The sequence below is a fragment of the Orycteropus afer genome, unplaced genomic scaffold, assembly GCF_000298275.1.
Source record: "Orycteropus afer afer isolate SDZICR_OR568_19922 unplaced genomic scaffold, OryAfe1.0 scaffold00272, whole genome shotgun sequence".
Taxonomy (NCBI): Eukaryota; Metazoa; Chordata; class Mammalia; order Tubulidentata; family Orycteropodidae; genus Orycteropus; species Orycteropus afer.
Genome location: NW_006921859.1, coordinates 4,300,260 through 4,312,720, shown reverse-complemented (window position 1 = coordinate 4,312,720; position 12,461 = coordinate 4,300,260). Strand labels below are relative to the sequence as shown.

Below are 12,461 nucleotides of genomic sequence, written 5' to 3'. Positions count from 1 at the left end.
AGACAAGCCACAGATTACTAGAAGATATTTATAACACAAAGAAGCAACAAATAACAAGAATATCTAAAGAACTACAAATCAATAAGAAAAGGACAAATCAATAGAAAAATACTCAAAATATATAAATAATGCATTTTTCACAGAAGGGGGAAACATACATGGCTAATACACATGAAATTTAACCTCATGAGTAATCTGGGAAATACAAATTAGTATCTCAGTGAATACCTTATTACCCTCAGTCTTAAAACTGGCAAAAGTCTTAAAATTCTGATCATCAGTATGTTGTGCAGTGAATTAGTTGATGTGGCTCTTCTAGCCATGGTCTTTGTGACACCCACCAGTGACTGGGTAGAACTAAGCAAATGTAAGGTGCTTGTGGCCCCCCAGTGGGGTTGGATAGCTTGTTAGTATGAGTATAAGGTACATGGCACCCTTGTGTGAGTGGAACCATGGAAATGAGGTATATGGAACCTCAGTGTTGGGATTGGTCAGTTTTGTCATTCTGCTAGGTTTAAAGTGAGCCCTCCTAGAGGCAGAAGGGGAGAATCTCACTACCATCAAGAGAGAAGAGCTGGAGGTGGAGTGGAGCATGTTCTTGGACCAGCGATCCCTGCGCTGGACCTCCTTGGCAGAGACAACTGGCAGAGAAATGGCGGCAGCAAAACCAAGAGGCACGAGACAGAGCAGCAGGCTTGCCAGCTCACGGAGAACAAGAAAGCTGAGTGCCTTTGGGCAGGAGTCTTGCTGGCAGAGTGGGGTGCTCCTAGGCATAACTATTGGCAGAGCTAAAACAGCTTTGTAACATTTGCTTGAGAAAGGCAGAGAGCAAGCCAAAAGCCAGAGAGGCATGCCTAAGGACAGAGCAGAGGGGAGTCTCTCCTGATGGAAGAATTGTATCCTGAAAGCATTTTTCAACCTAAATTGTAATCTGTTACTTCCTTGTTGAACCCCATAATCTGAGTATTTACTGTGAGTTCTTTGTGGCCGTTATAACAAATAAGTGAACCCAGCAGAAAAGTAGAGTGCTGTGAGAGGAATGGTTGGTGTCAGAGTTGTTTTTTTTTTTTGAAAAAAAAAAAAAGGTTGGAGGTTGGTAGCATGTCTGGCCTCATAGAAATGAGCTTTAGGCTACTGGTGTTGATCTTTCTCTCTGCCCCTTGTAAAGTTAGAAGTGAAAGGAGGATGTTGCCCTTGCAACCTTTTTGGAAAGTGGGAACTCTTTTTGTATTGCTAAGCTAGTATAGACTTGGTGGCATCTAACAACAACAACAACAAGCTAGTGTAAATTGGTAACACTTTGGAAGACAATTTGATACTATGTGATGAATTTTAAAGTTTACCCACCTACAATCCAGCAATTCATTCTCAATGTGTGGTTTGAACACCCCTGGGGGGTCCCTGCAATCTTTTCAGAGTCCTGAAAGAGTAGAGACTATTATCATAAATAATACTAAGATGTTATTTGACATTTTTGTTATGTTGGCATTTGTACTGACATTGCAAAACAATAATGGGTAAAACTGCTGATGACTTAGCACGAATCAAGGCATTGGTACCAAACTACCCAAGTAGCCATTTTCATTTTCCATTTTTAAAAATGTTCTTGCTGAATCAATACAGAGTCCACATTTGAAAATTTCTCTGGAGGAAAGTCACTTGTGGGCTTAAGTTGCAAGCTAAACTAGTCACTTTTTTCTTAACATCTTTTTTACTTAAAAGAATGAATGACAGACAAACTGGATATTCAGACTTAGGTACTGGGCAAATGGTTCTCAAAAATGCATTAAATGAGTCTGTTAATGTTTGTTGTTAATGACCCCATTTGAGCTTTCAAGTAAAAATGTATGTGTCCTTTACTAAGCACTCAACAGCTTCCCAATGGTTTTCTAGTAGGGAAAAAAAACTGAGGGAAAGAAGACCAACAGAAAAATGGATAAATTATGATGCATTTACATAGGGGCTAATATAGCAGTAAAAATGAATGAAATATAGCTACATGCAAAAGGATAGGCTAATCTTAGAAACCCAGTGAATAAGGGGAAGACAAGGAACTCTGGTGATATAGTGGATAAGGCACTTGGCTAACCGGAAGGTCAGCGGTTCAAACCCACCAACTGCTTTGCAGAAGGCAACTAGAGCTATCTACTTCTGTAAAGATTTATAGCCTTGGAAAACCAGTGTGGGTCGCTATGAGTCGGAATTGACTCATTGGCAGTGAGTTTTGTTTTTTTTAAGGGGAAGACAGTTCTCAGAATACTAAAACAAAATGTCATGCAATATTTAGGAATATTCATATGTGTAATAAATAAAAACAAAAGCAAAGATAACAATTCAGGATAGTAGTTTTCTTGTATCTGGAGTTGGGGTGGGGGTGGAGGAGCCTGAAATAGAGAAAGAGCCCATAATTTGATTCAGGCATATTGGTAATGTTCTAGTTCTTAGATTTGGTGATGGGTTCACAGTATCATGCTTGGTAATTTACATATGTTTCACTCTTGTGTGTGTATCAGATACTAAATAAATTTAAACTTCAAAAAAAATTAAAAATAGATGATGAGCATAAAGATGCATGGTATTCCTCTGAATTGGATATACTATAATGTATTTTAATTGGTTTAGTGATCTTTTACTATATTGAGTTCATTGGGTAAGTCATAAAACTCTTTTCTCTAGTTAAATGAGGGCAGTCATAACTTGAGTCTATGCCATGTGCCACTGTTCTAAGAAGCACTTTACATGTATTAACCTATATAATCCTATAACAACACTGTGCTGTAGGAATATTATGTCCCTGTTTTAAAGGTGAGATCCGGAGGCATAGAGAGGTGAAAGCAGTTTGTTCAAGGTTGCACAGCTAACAAGAGCCAGGATTTGAACTCAGGCAGTGTAATTCCAGGACCCCCTCCCCTCTTAACTACTATGCTATGCCAGTTCTAGAATGTTGTTAACTGGTGTTGTGTAAGCCTCCAACTCATGGCAATCCAGTGCACAACAGAACATCATGCTGTCCGATCCTGCACCATCCCCATGATCACTTGCAGTCTCGTGGACTGTTGTGATCCATGAGGTTTTAATTGGCTGACTTTCAGAAGTAGATTGCCAGACCTTTCTTCCTAGTATGTCTTTCTCTGGAAGCTCCACTGAAACCTGTTCAGCATTGTAGCAACAGGCTAAGAGTACCACTAAGGAATGGATGGTGGCTACACATGAAGTACCTTGTCCAGGAATCAAATCCTGGTCTCCCACATGGAAGGCAAGGGTTCTACCACTGAACCACCGATGCCTCAATTCTATAATACTACCTATTTTAATAAGCTTATTTTGATGAGAGGGGCTGTGTGTGTGTGTGTGTGTGTGTGTATAGCTGTGGTTCTAGAAATGTTAGGTTTATTATTGAGATTATTAGGCCTCCTTGAGAAACTGTGGTCCTCCCCAATATAGGAGAGAGGGGGTTAGAAAAGAGCCCAATGAAAAGGAAATGCTCTTTTCTTAAGGGCCTTTGCCAATATGTTTTTATCTTCCCTTTCTCTAGAGACCATGGCGAGCCCAGGAAAAGACAATTATCGAATGAAGAGCTATAAGAACAATGCCCTAAACCCTGAGGAAATGAGGCGAAGAAGGGAGGAAGAGGGCATTCAGCTCCGGAAGCAGAAGCGGGAACAACAAGTAGGTTAATTGGAGTATTCTCAAACATCCTGTTCAGGAGAGTGATCCAGCTATGCAAGGTGGCCTTCACCTTGAACTATCACTTTCCCCTCAGGAAAGTAGCTTAGCTCTGTGGGTTAGTCATCCAGTTCTCTATTGTAGCAGAAATGTTTGAAACTTTGAGAAGGGGAGAGCTAATCCTTTGTCTCTTTTCTACAAGTTAGACCAACTTAGACATCATTTGTGTCTTCAGTATAACGTTCTAGTTGCCTAATCGGGAGCTCTGGTAGCATAGTGCCCAAGGCACTTGACTGCTAACCAGAAGGCTGGTGGTTCAAACCCACCAGCCACTCCTCAGAAGGAAGGTTGGGCGATCTACTTATGTAGTGATACTGCCTCGGAAACCCAAGGAGGGGTCGCTAGGAGTTGGGTCCAACTCGACAGCACATAACAACAACAGTTACTTTATCTCTTTTTCACCCCGCAGTCAGCCTGTCCTTCAAGGCCCAGCTCTAATTCTGTCCCTTTAAGAGGCTCATTCTGGGCTGCCTTACTTCTGTTTTGTTGAGTCTCTGTTCTTTGTCAACCCCTCTAGGACTGAAATTGTATTAATGCCTTCTCATCTACACTCGCACCCTGCTATCACTACTACAACTTGCCCAAGTCTATATTCAATCACCTAACCTGCTTTTGCCCACCCTCTTGCCATAGTATTGTTCTTTTTCTTCAAAGCCTCTTATATCCATTGTCTTTTATACAAAGGGGATAAAACTTTGTAAATTTTTTTTTTCCTTCCCTGCTTATAAAAGGGCTTTCTCAAACAATCATGGGAGAAAGAAGGGCTGCTTATGCACAAGGAGACAGCTCAGGGGGCAGGAGTATATGGAGGGATGGACACTGGGAAGAGGTAACTATGGGGAGGAAGTGGGAGGGGAGCTGTTGCATTGTGGTAAACTGTGGTCAATGACATGAGACAAAGTATATGTGAACTGCTGTATGGAAAGTGAATTTGCTCTGTAAATCTTCGCCCAAATCACAATTAAAAAAAAAAAAAAAGTGGGGGCTTTCTCAAAAAATATCGACTAGGTAGATGCAACACAGGAAGCCCTTGAATATCTTTCCATGTCAGTATAAAGCTTGGGTCTTAACTTACCTGCTCAAGCATTTCCTTGACAGTATGCCATGATATAAAATTGGATTGTTCTCTATTTTTGGGGGTGGTTTGGTTTGGTTTGGTTTGGTTAAGTGTTAGTCTTACCAGTGTTTCTTCACTTTACTTTCAGCTTTTTAAACGGAGAAATGTTGAGCTGATTAATGAAGAAGCTGCCATGTTCGATAGTCTCCTCATGGACTCTTATGTGAGCTCTACCACTGGGGTAAGACCTTACATGTTGCCTGAGGCAAGCCTGGCCAGTGCTTGGTTCCAGAGAACAAAATTGGGTTGTTCTCATCACCTAGTAGCTTTGATGATAACCATGCAAAGTTCTTTTTTCCATGGGCTCTTTTGTAGTTGATCTGCTTAAGGAGCCAACAAGGATTCATCTCTGATAGAGATGCCTGAGGAAACCCTTAGTTGCCTCAGAGGTTAAAAATCACTTTCAACTGTCCCAGCTTGAAGTAGCCATGAATTAAACAAACCCCTTCTCCTGAGCCTGTGTTATGCTGTCATGTTGCCCTCAAGTCTTAGAAAGCAAGATGTCATGTTGGATTGTATGTTAACATATGGCTCTGGTTGATTTGCAAAGTCCTAAATTTGTTTGATGCTCTAGGAGGGTGTGATCACAAGAGAAATGGTGGAGATGCTCTTTTCTGATGATTCTGACCTGCAGTTAGCAACCACACAGAAATTCCGAAAACTGCTCTCCAAAGGTATGAAAGCTGGTCCTCCCCCAGAGACCCTCTGCATGATTTAGCCTCCCTTTTTTTTTTCTCGCTGACTTCATTAACTACTCTCCCCCTCACCCATTCTACTCTAGCCCTCCTGGCCTTGATGTTTCTTAGACATGCCAAGGACACACCATATTCTCACCTTTGTGTCCTAACTCTTCTCTCTGTCTAATATCCCTCAGCATTTTTGATTGCCTTACCTTGTCCTACTGGTTCATTTTTTATTACCTTCTAACAGAATAGAATATCTCTTCCTACTAACATGGAAGCTCTATGAGGGCAGGAACTGCCAGTTTTGTTCACCACTGTATCTTCTGTACTCAGAACTGTCTGGCACCCAGTAGATACTCAATAAAAATTTGTTATATGATAGGAAAAATACTTGTCTCAAAGTGTCAAGGAGTCCTCTCAAGAAAAAAGCTGGTCCTAAAAGGGAAATAAATGTATAGATTTGCTTATCCTTTGGGCTTTCATCTCTACTTAAAATTCTTTTCTTAAGTTTAGTAAGCCAAAACCAAGCATATAGGAATTAGGACTGACTTTAATTTTTAGAAGGACGTCTGGTACTACAGTGGTTAAAGCATCTATTTGCTGACCAAAAGGTCAGCAGTTCAAGCCTACTAGCTGCTCCATGGAAGAAAGATGAGACAGTCTGCTTCCATAAAGATTTACAGCTTTGAAAACCCTATGGAGAAATTCCAGTCTGCCTTATAGGGTTGCTGTGAGTGAGAATTGACTTAATGGCAGTGTGTTGGGTTTTGCTTTTTAGTGTCCTAACTATATTATACAGTTCAAAGATGAGCCACTATTAAAACCACCTCACCAGAAGAGAGTTGGTGAATGGGTTTAAGGATGGTCAGGGGTATCTGGGAAGGATTGTGAACTGACCCTAGGGAATGGATTAGCCAAAGGCTCTTCTGACTTTTCTTCTCCTTGCCTTCCCCCTCTTTCAGAGCCTAGTCCCCCAATAGATGAAGTCATCAACACTCCAGGAGTGGTGGATAGGTTTGTGGAGTTTCTGAAGAGGAACGAAAATTGTACATTACAGGTGAGACCTTGAATGGTGGTGGAGGGGGCACCATATAAAAGCCTCGCTTCCAAGAGATTATAGTGAAGTGTTTCTACAGACAAGCTTGAAAGAAAATAGGCAAGTAATATGATCAGATGCCACCTTGGCCTCAAACAAAAGAGCTAAAATCTCATCTTTAAATCACGTAATCTCAAAGAAAAGATACCAAAGCTAATCATTCACTTATAAATCAGAGGTTCTAGTCCTGGTTCCATTCTAACTAGCTGTGTAAACTGGGGCAGTTCATTTAGCCTCTTCTCAGAGACAGACGGTGGGTTGATCCAGCACTCTTATTGGTACTTCCTAGAAACTCAGCTGGAAGGGACTTTGAGAGAACCATCTCACTCTAAACCTGGTTTCAAAAGTAAAGAGAAGTTGAAGAAATAATGTTACTTGCCAGAAGACTCATGGGTGCTGTGGTAGTACAAGACTAGACCCTGGGACCATTGACGCCCAATTCTGTGTTCACACTATGTCATATTACTGCCAGTAACTTCTTCCTAAAACTTTAAAGGGGGGAGCTTTTTGTTTTTTGCAGTTTTTTTTTTTGTTGTTGTTTTGTTTTTTTGATGTGAAGGGCATGAAGCTTACTATTGAGCCAGCTGGTAAGCATCACTGTTCTGTCTGGAATAACCTCTCAGTGATGCCTTAACCTCTCTTTCAGTTTGAAGCTGCCTGGGCTCTCACAAACATTGCCTCTGGAACCTCTCAGCAGACCAAAATTGTCATTGAAGCAGGGGCCGTCCCCATTTTCATAGAGCTACTTAACTCAGACTTTGAGGATGTACAAGAACAGGTAATGGTCAGGTTTGGCTTAATTCTTGTTGGTACCCACAGATTATAGAAATAGATTGATAGCTTCTGTTTCTCCCACGGGATTCTTGCTAGTTGGAAAGAAGTAGAGAAAGGTACTGGACTCTTAAATCCATTACTACATACCGAATTGGTCCAGGGAAGCTACAGAAATTCAACTTTCCAATCATTTTCTCCTTTATTGGGGTGGGGATTGGATGGTCTTCATTTGGCTTCTCTGGCTGCAATACAGATGACAGCCTGTAACCAGTAACTTCCCAAGGGAAAGGCCTTCATAGAGCAAATGCTCGATAAGGATTTCAACAGGGAGGGTACCAGAGCTTATTTAATGTGTCTCAGGTCCTGATGTGGCTCTCTGAGTGCTCACTCAGTTTGGGACTATGCAGTACTCAAAGAAGCTCTGTGGGTCACAGTTCCGTCATCCTCTTTTCAGGCAGTCTGGGCACTGGGAAACATAGCTGGAGACAGCTCCGTTTGCCGAGATTACGTCTTGAACTGTTCTATCCTTAATCCTTTGTTAACGTGAGTAATTATAATCATCTTCACCTGAGGCATCTATAGGGTGGCCATGTGGCAGGTCACTGGGGGCAGCTTACTTGATCCCTTAAGGTGAAAGTTAAATACAAAAACTCTAAAAGTGCAATCTGATTGCCATAATAAAAGATAAATATTTTTGAGAGCAAGACATTTGTCCAGTTATCTGTGTCAGGGAGGATCTTATGCTTCCTAACTTCATGGCACTGTAGACCTCCTGTTGGTCATACCTGCCCCATTGTTGAGCCAGGGGAAGGAGGCAGTATTAGCCCATTTGGAAAAATACAACATTCTCTACAGAATGCATTGACTTGCTGTGGGGTTATTACCATTGGAAATTACACAGGTCTGTTGTGATTTAGCTGACCAGAGGTCAGAGACCCCTTGAGGATCATCTAAAAGCCTCTCCTGTTGCATTCCACCCCTTACCCTTAAAGTAGAACTACATCTAAATGAAGACACATGGATGAACTGTTTTTCAGACCATAATCTTATAGGCTCCCACTATCACTTTTTATAGGGCCTTTCACAGAAAAAAATCATTCCATACTACATGGCCAAATACGTTAACCTTTATTTCCAAGAGAACAATACTCCTTGTCCAGGACTTACGGCCAGAGTTACGGGTACAATATGTCTTGCCTCAAAAGCTTTCTCTGCAAGCTTGTTCAAGATCCAATCCTCTGTTTTGCTCTTCTTAACTATGGTCTTAACTAGCCACAGCTGGTCCCTCTGCACAGCTCTGAGAGCCTGATCCAAATAAGCTGTCTAACTTAGATTTATGGGGAGGAAGAAATTGGCTACTAGAATCTCAAGGGTCTGATAGAATTTGCCTTCAAGATTTGTAGGCAACATCCCTGTGTCATGGCATCAGTGCTCAGGATCTGGCTTTGCTGTTTCCTTCAGACTCCTTACCAAGTCCACACGACTGACAATGACACGGAATGCAGTGTGGGCCCTGTCAAACCTCTGCCGGGGGAAGAATCCACCCCCAGACTTCCCAAAGGTGAGAGCTTCTTATCAGTCCCTGAGCAGTACCAGGTTCCTTCAAATAGAAGAATTTGGATATGGGGGTTTTAAGACTTTGGGGAAAGCCTTAGCGCTGCGAATCAAACCTATGTGGAACTAAAAGAAATGATTGACAATGAAGGAGGTGATCTTGTGTGCCTGCTGTGTACCTGCATAGTAAAATGAAAAGGTAAGCCTGATGATTGGATGTAGTACAGAGTCCAAAATCCAAAACCAAACTCACTGCCATTGAGTTGATTCCAACTCATAGCAGCCCCCATTGGGTTTCCGAGGTGGTAAATCTTAACAGAAGTAGATTGCCAGGTCTTCCTTTCTCAGAGTGGCTGGTGGGCTTGAACTGCCAACCTTCTGGTTAGCATCAAATGCCTTAGGCATTACACCACCAGAGATCCTTAGTAGAGAGTCCAGGATCCAGAATTATTTGCAGGGGAAGGCACAGCATCATCAGGGTTAGTGGTATGTATAGCTGTCCTCTGATGAGTCTCTCTCACTGTCTGCTTACAACAGGTCTCTCCTTGTTTGCCCGTGTTATCTCGTCTACTCTTCAGCAGTGACTCAGACTTGCTGGCGGATGCCTGCTGGGCCCTGTCTTATCTGTCCGATGGCCCCAATGAGAAGATCCAGGCAGTCATAGACTCTGGAGTTTGCCGGAGATTGGTAGAACTTCTAATGTGAGTGATCTCTGTTAGATGTATAGGTTCCCTAAGCTCCAAGCTCAGACTGAAAGGCTACAGACAGCAGTTTGCTACCCTGTCCAAAGGTCTGGAACCATAAGTGTCAGCAGGGCTGATTATAACTCTCTACTAATCATCACTCCCTCCTTCTTCAGGCACAATGATTACAAAGTGGCTTCTCCTGCCCTACGAGCCGTGGGTAACATTGTCACTGGAGATGACATCCAGACTCAGGTGAGGAAGAGGGGGTGTAGGATCTTAGCTCAGACCAGCTATAAGAGAGCAGTGTGGAAAGCTGCCTGTGACAAAAACCTTCTCTACTAAGAGGCTTAGTTCTAATGGGAGGCAGCACGGTCTAGGAGAGAAAGCATGGACTTGAGTGAAGAATTCCCACTCTGCCACTTTCCATATGATGATGGACAACTTGGTTGCCTTCATTTCTTCTGTAAATTAGAAACAAATCATTATACATTGTGTGCTTGTTAAGGAATTAAATGGGATAACCTGACTGACTACCTAGAACATTGTAAGGTAGTTTTTAATAATTTTTGAGTCATGGTCCCTTTGAGATACTGAAAGCTGTGAAATCTGTCCCTACTTCCTAGACCTTTCAGGTCCTGTAAACACTGCCTAGTGTTAATAACCCTTCCAGTGAAGGCACAGTAGGCAAAGTTTTCTTTGGGTCTTGAGCAGTCATCATAATTCTGTGAGATTCTTGGCAGATTTCCTACAGATGAGCAGTGTCACTCAAACTTGCACCCTCATTTTCTAGGTCATACTTAACTGTTCAGCCCTCCCTTGCCTCCTCCACTTACTGAGCAGCCCCAAGGAGTCAATCCGGAAGGAAGCTTGCTGGACCATTTCAAACATCACTGCTGGCAACAGGGCTCAAATACAGGTAGAACAGGCAATAATGTCAGGGGCCAGGGGATACATAGGCATGGGAACTTGGGAGATTTGCTTCTAGAAGGAAAGATTGGTTTCTCTTTAAAATGGGATCTGTGGATACTTTGTTTTTTCTGTGTACACTGTTGATTAAAGATTATTTGTAGCTGAAGCCAAGTTCCTCTATAGCCTATCACCTCTATGGGAAAAACAGGAGGACTCCAGGAGAGCGATGATATCTAAGTCTAAGCAGATTTGGGGGCTGGATCTGCTTTCTCTTCATGAAGTTGAATCCTTGAAAAGTGCTTAAAGTTGTTATTCTCTTGGTGACCATCCCCCCATCCTCTCTCAGGCTGTCATAGATGCAAATATCTTCCCTGTGTTGATCGAAATCCTTCAAAAAGCAGAGTTCCGTACAAGGAAAGAAGCAACTTGGGCCATCACCAATGCCACATCAGGAGGGACCCCTGAGCAGATCAGGTATCATGTTCCCTTCCCATTGTCTTGATTGAAGTGTTTGCTATCCCTCTTGGCTCAGAATTTACAGATGACCCCTAAAATGCTTTTGCTGGGATAAGTCTGTCCGCAGTCCCACTGCAGTAGGGTTTAACTGGTAAACTGCTACAGTGGATTGGAATCTGGAATAGATTTTGATAGACCCACAATATGTGGTACCTATTTTCTTTTCTGGAAAGTAGAAACCCATGACACTGACATATGTTTTGGTTCTCTTTTTCTTTTTACTTTTATTATGGTGAAAACAGGGAGCTCTGGTAGCATAGTGGCTAAGACACTTGCCTGCTAACCAGACGGCTGGCGGTTCAAACCCACCAGCCACTCCTCGGAAGGAAGGTTGGGCAATCCTACTTCCGTAGTGATACTGCCTCGGAAACCCAAGGAGGGGTCGCTATGAGTCGGGGCCGACTCGACGGCACAGAACAACAACAGCATGGTGAAAACATACACAAGACATTTGCCAACATAACAGCTTCCCCATTTATAGCTCAGGGACATTGATGACATTTTTCATGTTGTGCTACCATCATTGCTATACTTTACCAAAATACTCCACCACCATCAGCATAAACTCAGTGTCCCACAAGCAAAGCTTCCCCTTTGCCCTGTCCCTCTTACCTCTGGTAGACACTGATAATCTTTGGTTTCTTTTTGCCTTTTTTTTAATTTCCCCAACCTATCTAGGAATTTAGACTTCCCTACCATACCTCGTAACCAACAAAGAAAATTTCCTTTATATATAAACCTTTCCTTGATTTTTTTATAATACTGGACTGATACAGTATTTGTCCTTTTGTAATTGACTTATTTCACTCAGCATAAGGTCCTCCAGGTTCATCCATATTATACAGTATTTAGCAGATTCATTATTCTTCAGGGTTGCATAGTATTCCATCATGCATATGTGCCAAAGTTTGTTTATCCATTCCTTGGTTGGTAGGCACTTAGGTTGTTTCCATCTCTTTCCTATTGTGAATAGCACTACAGTGAACATGGGTGTGCATATATGTTCATGTCCAGCCTCTCACTTCTTCAGGATATATGGCTAGTAATAGGATTGCTGCATCAAATAGTATTTCTATCTCCAACTTTTTAAGCAATCCCATACCAATTTCCACAGTGGTTGTATCATTTTATAGTCCCACAAGCGGTATATGAGAGTTCCAATCTTTCCCCTTCTTCCTTGCCAGCATTTGTTACTTTCTGCCTTGTTGAACGTTGCTGTTAATGCTGGGGTGAGATGGTATCTCATGGTTGTTTTGATTTGCCTCTCTCCAATGGCTAATGGAGTAAGCCCCAGGGATACAGGTAAGGAGAGATAACTCAGGGACGCCCAAAGCAGCAGGCCAGAAGAGCAGGAGAAAGGGGATTAAAAGCCAGGAAGCCAGACAGAGGAACAGTCAGCC

General features: G+C 42.3%; 1 protein-coding gene across 1 annotated transcript in view; it reads left to right on the top strand.

The window, feature by feature from the left end:
* Positions 1–3,537: 3,537 nt before the first annotated feature.
* The window catches only part of KPNA6 (karyopherin subunit alpha 6), a 20,255-nt gene continuing 11,331 nt past the window's right edge, over positions 3,538–12,461 (top strand). Inside the window, exons 1-11 of the mRNA XM_007950455.2 lie at positions 3,538–3,669; positions 4,932–5,024; positions 5,418–5,517; positions 6,489–6,583; positions 7,269–7,400; positions 7,851–7,939; positions 8,858–8,957; positions 9,488–9,651; positions 9,810–9,888; positions 10,427–10,552; positions 10,892–11,019. Of these exons, the coding sequence (XP_007948646.2) occupies positions 3,541–3,669; positions 4,932–5,024; positions 5,418–5,517; positions 6,489–6,583; positions 7,269–7,400; positions 7,851–7,939; positions 8,858–8,957; positions 9,488–9,651; positions 9,810–9,888; positions 10,427–10,552; positions 10,892–11,019 (1,235 nt within the window). The 5' untranslated portion in view covers positions 3,538–3,540. The remainder of the gene's footprint in view (positions 3,670–4,931; positions 5,025–5,417; positions 5,518–6,488; positions 6,584–7,268; positions 7,401–7,850; positions 7,940–8,857; positions 8,958–9,487; positions 9,652–9,809; positions 9,889–10,426; positions 10,553–10,891; positions 11,020–12,461) is intronic.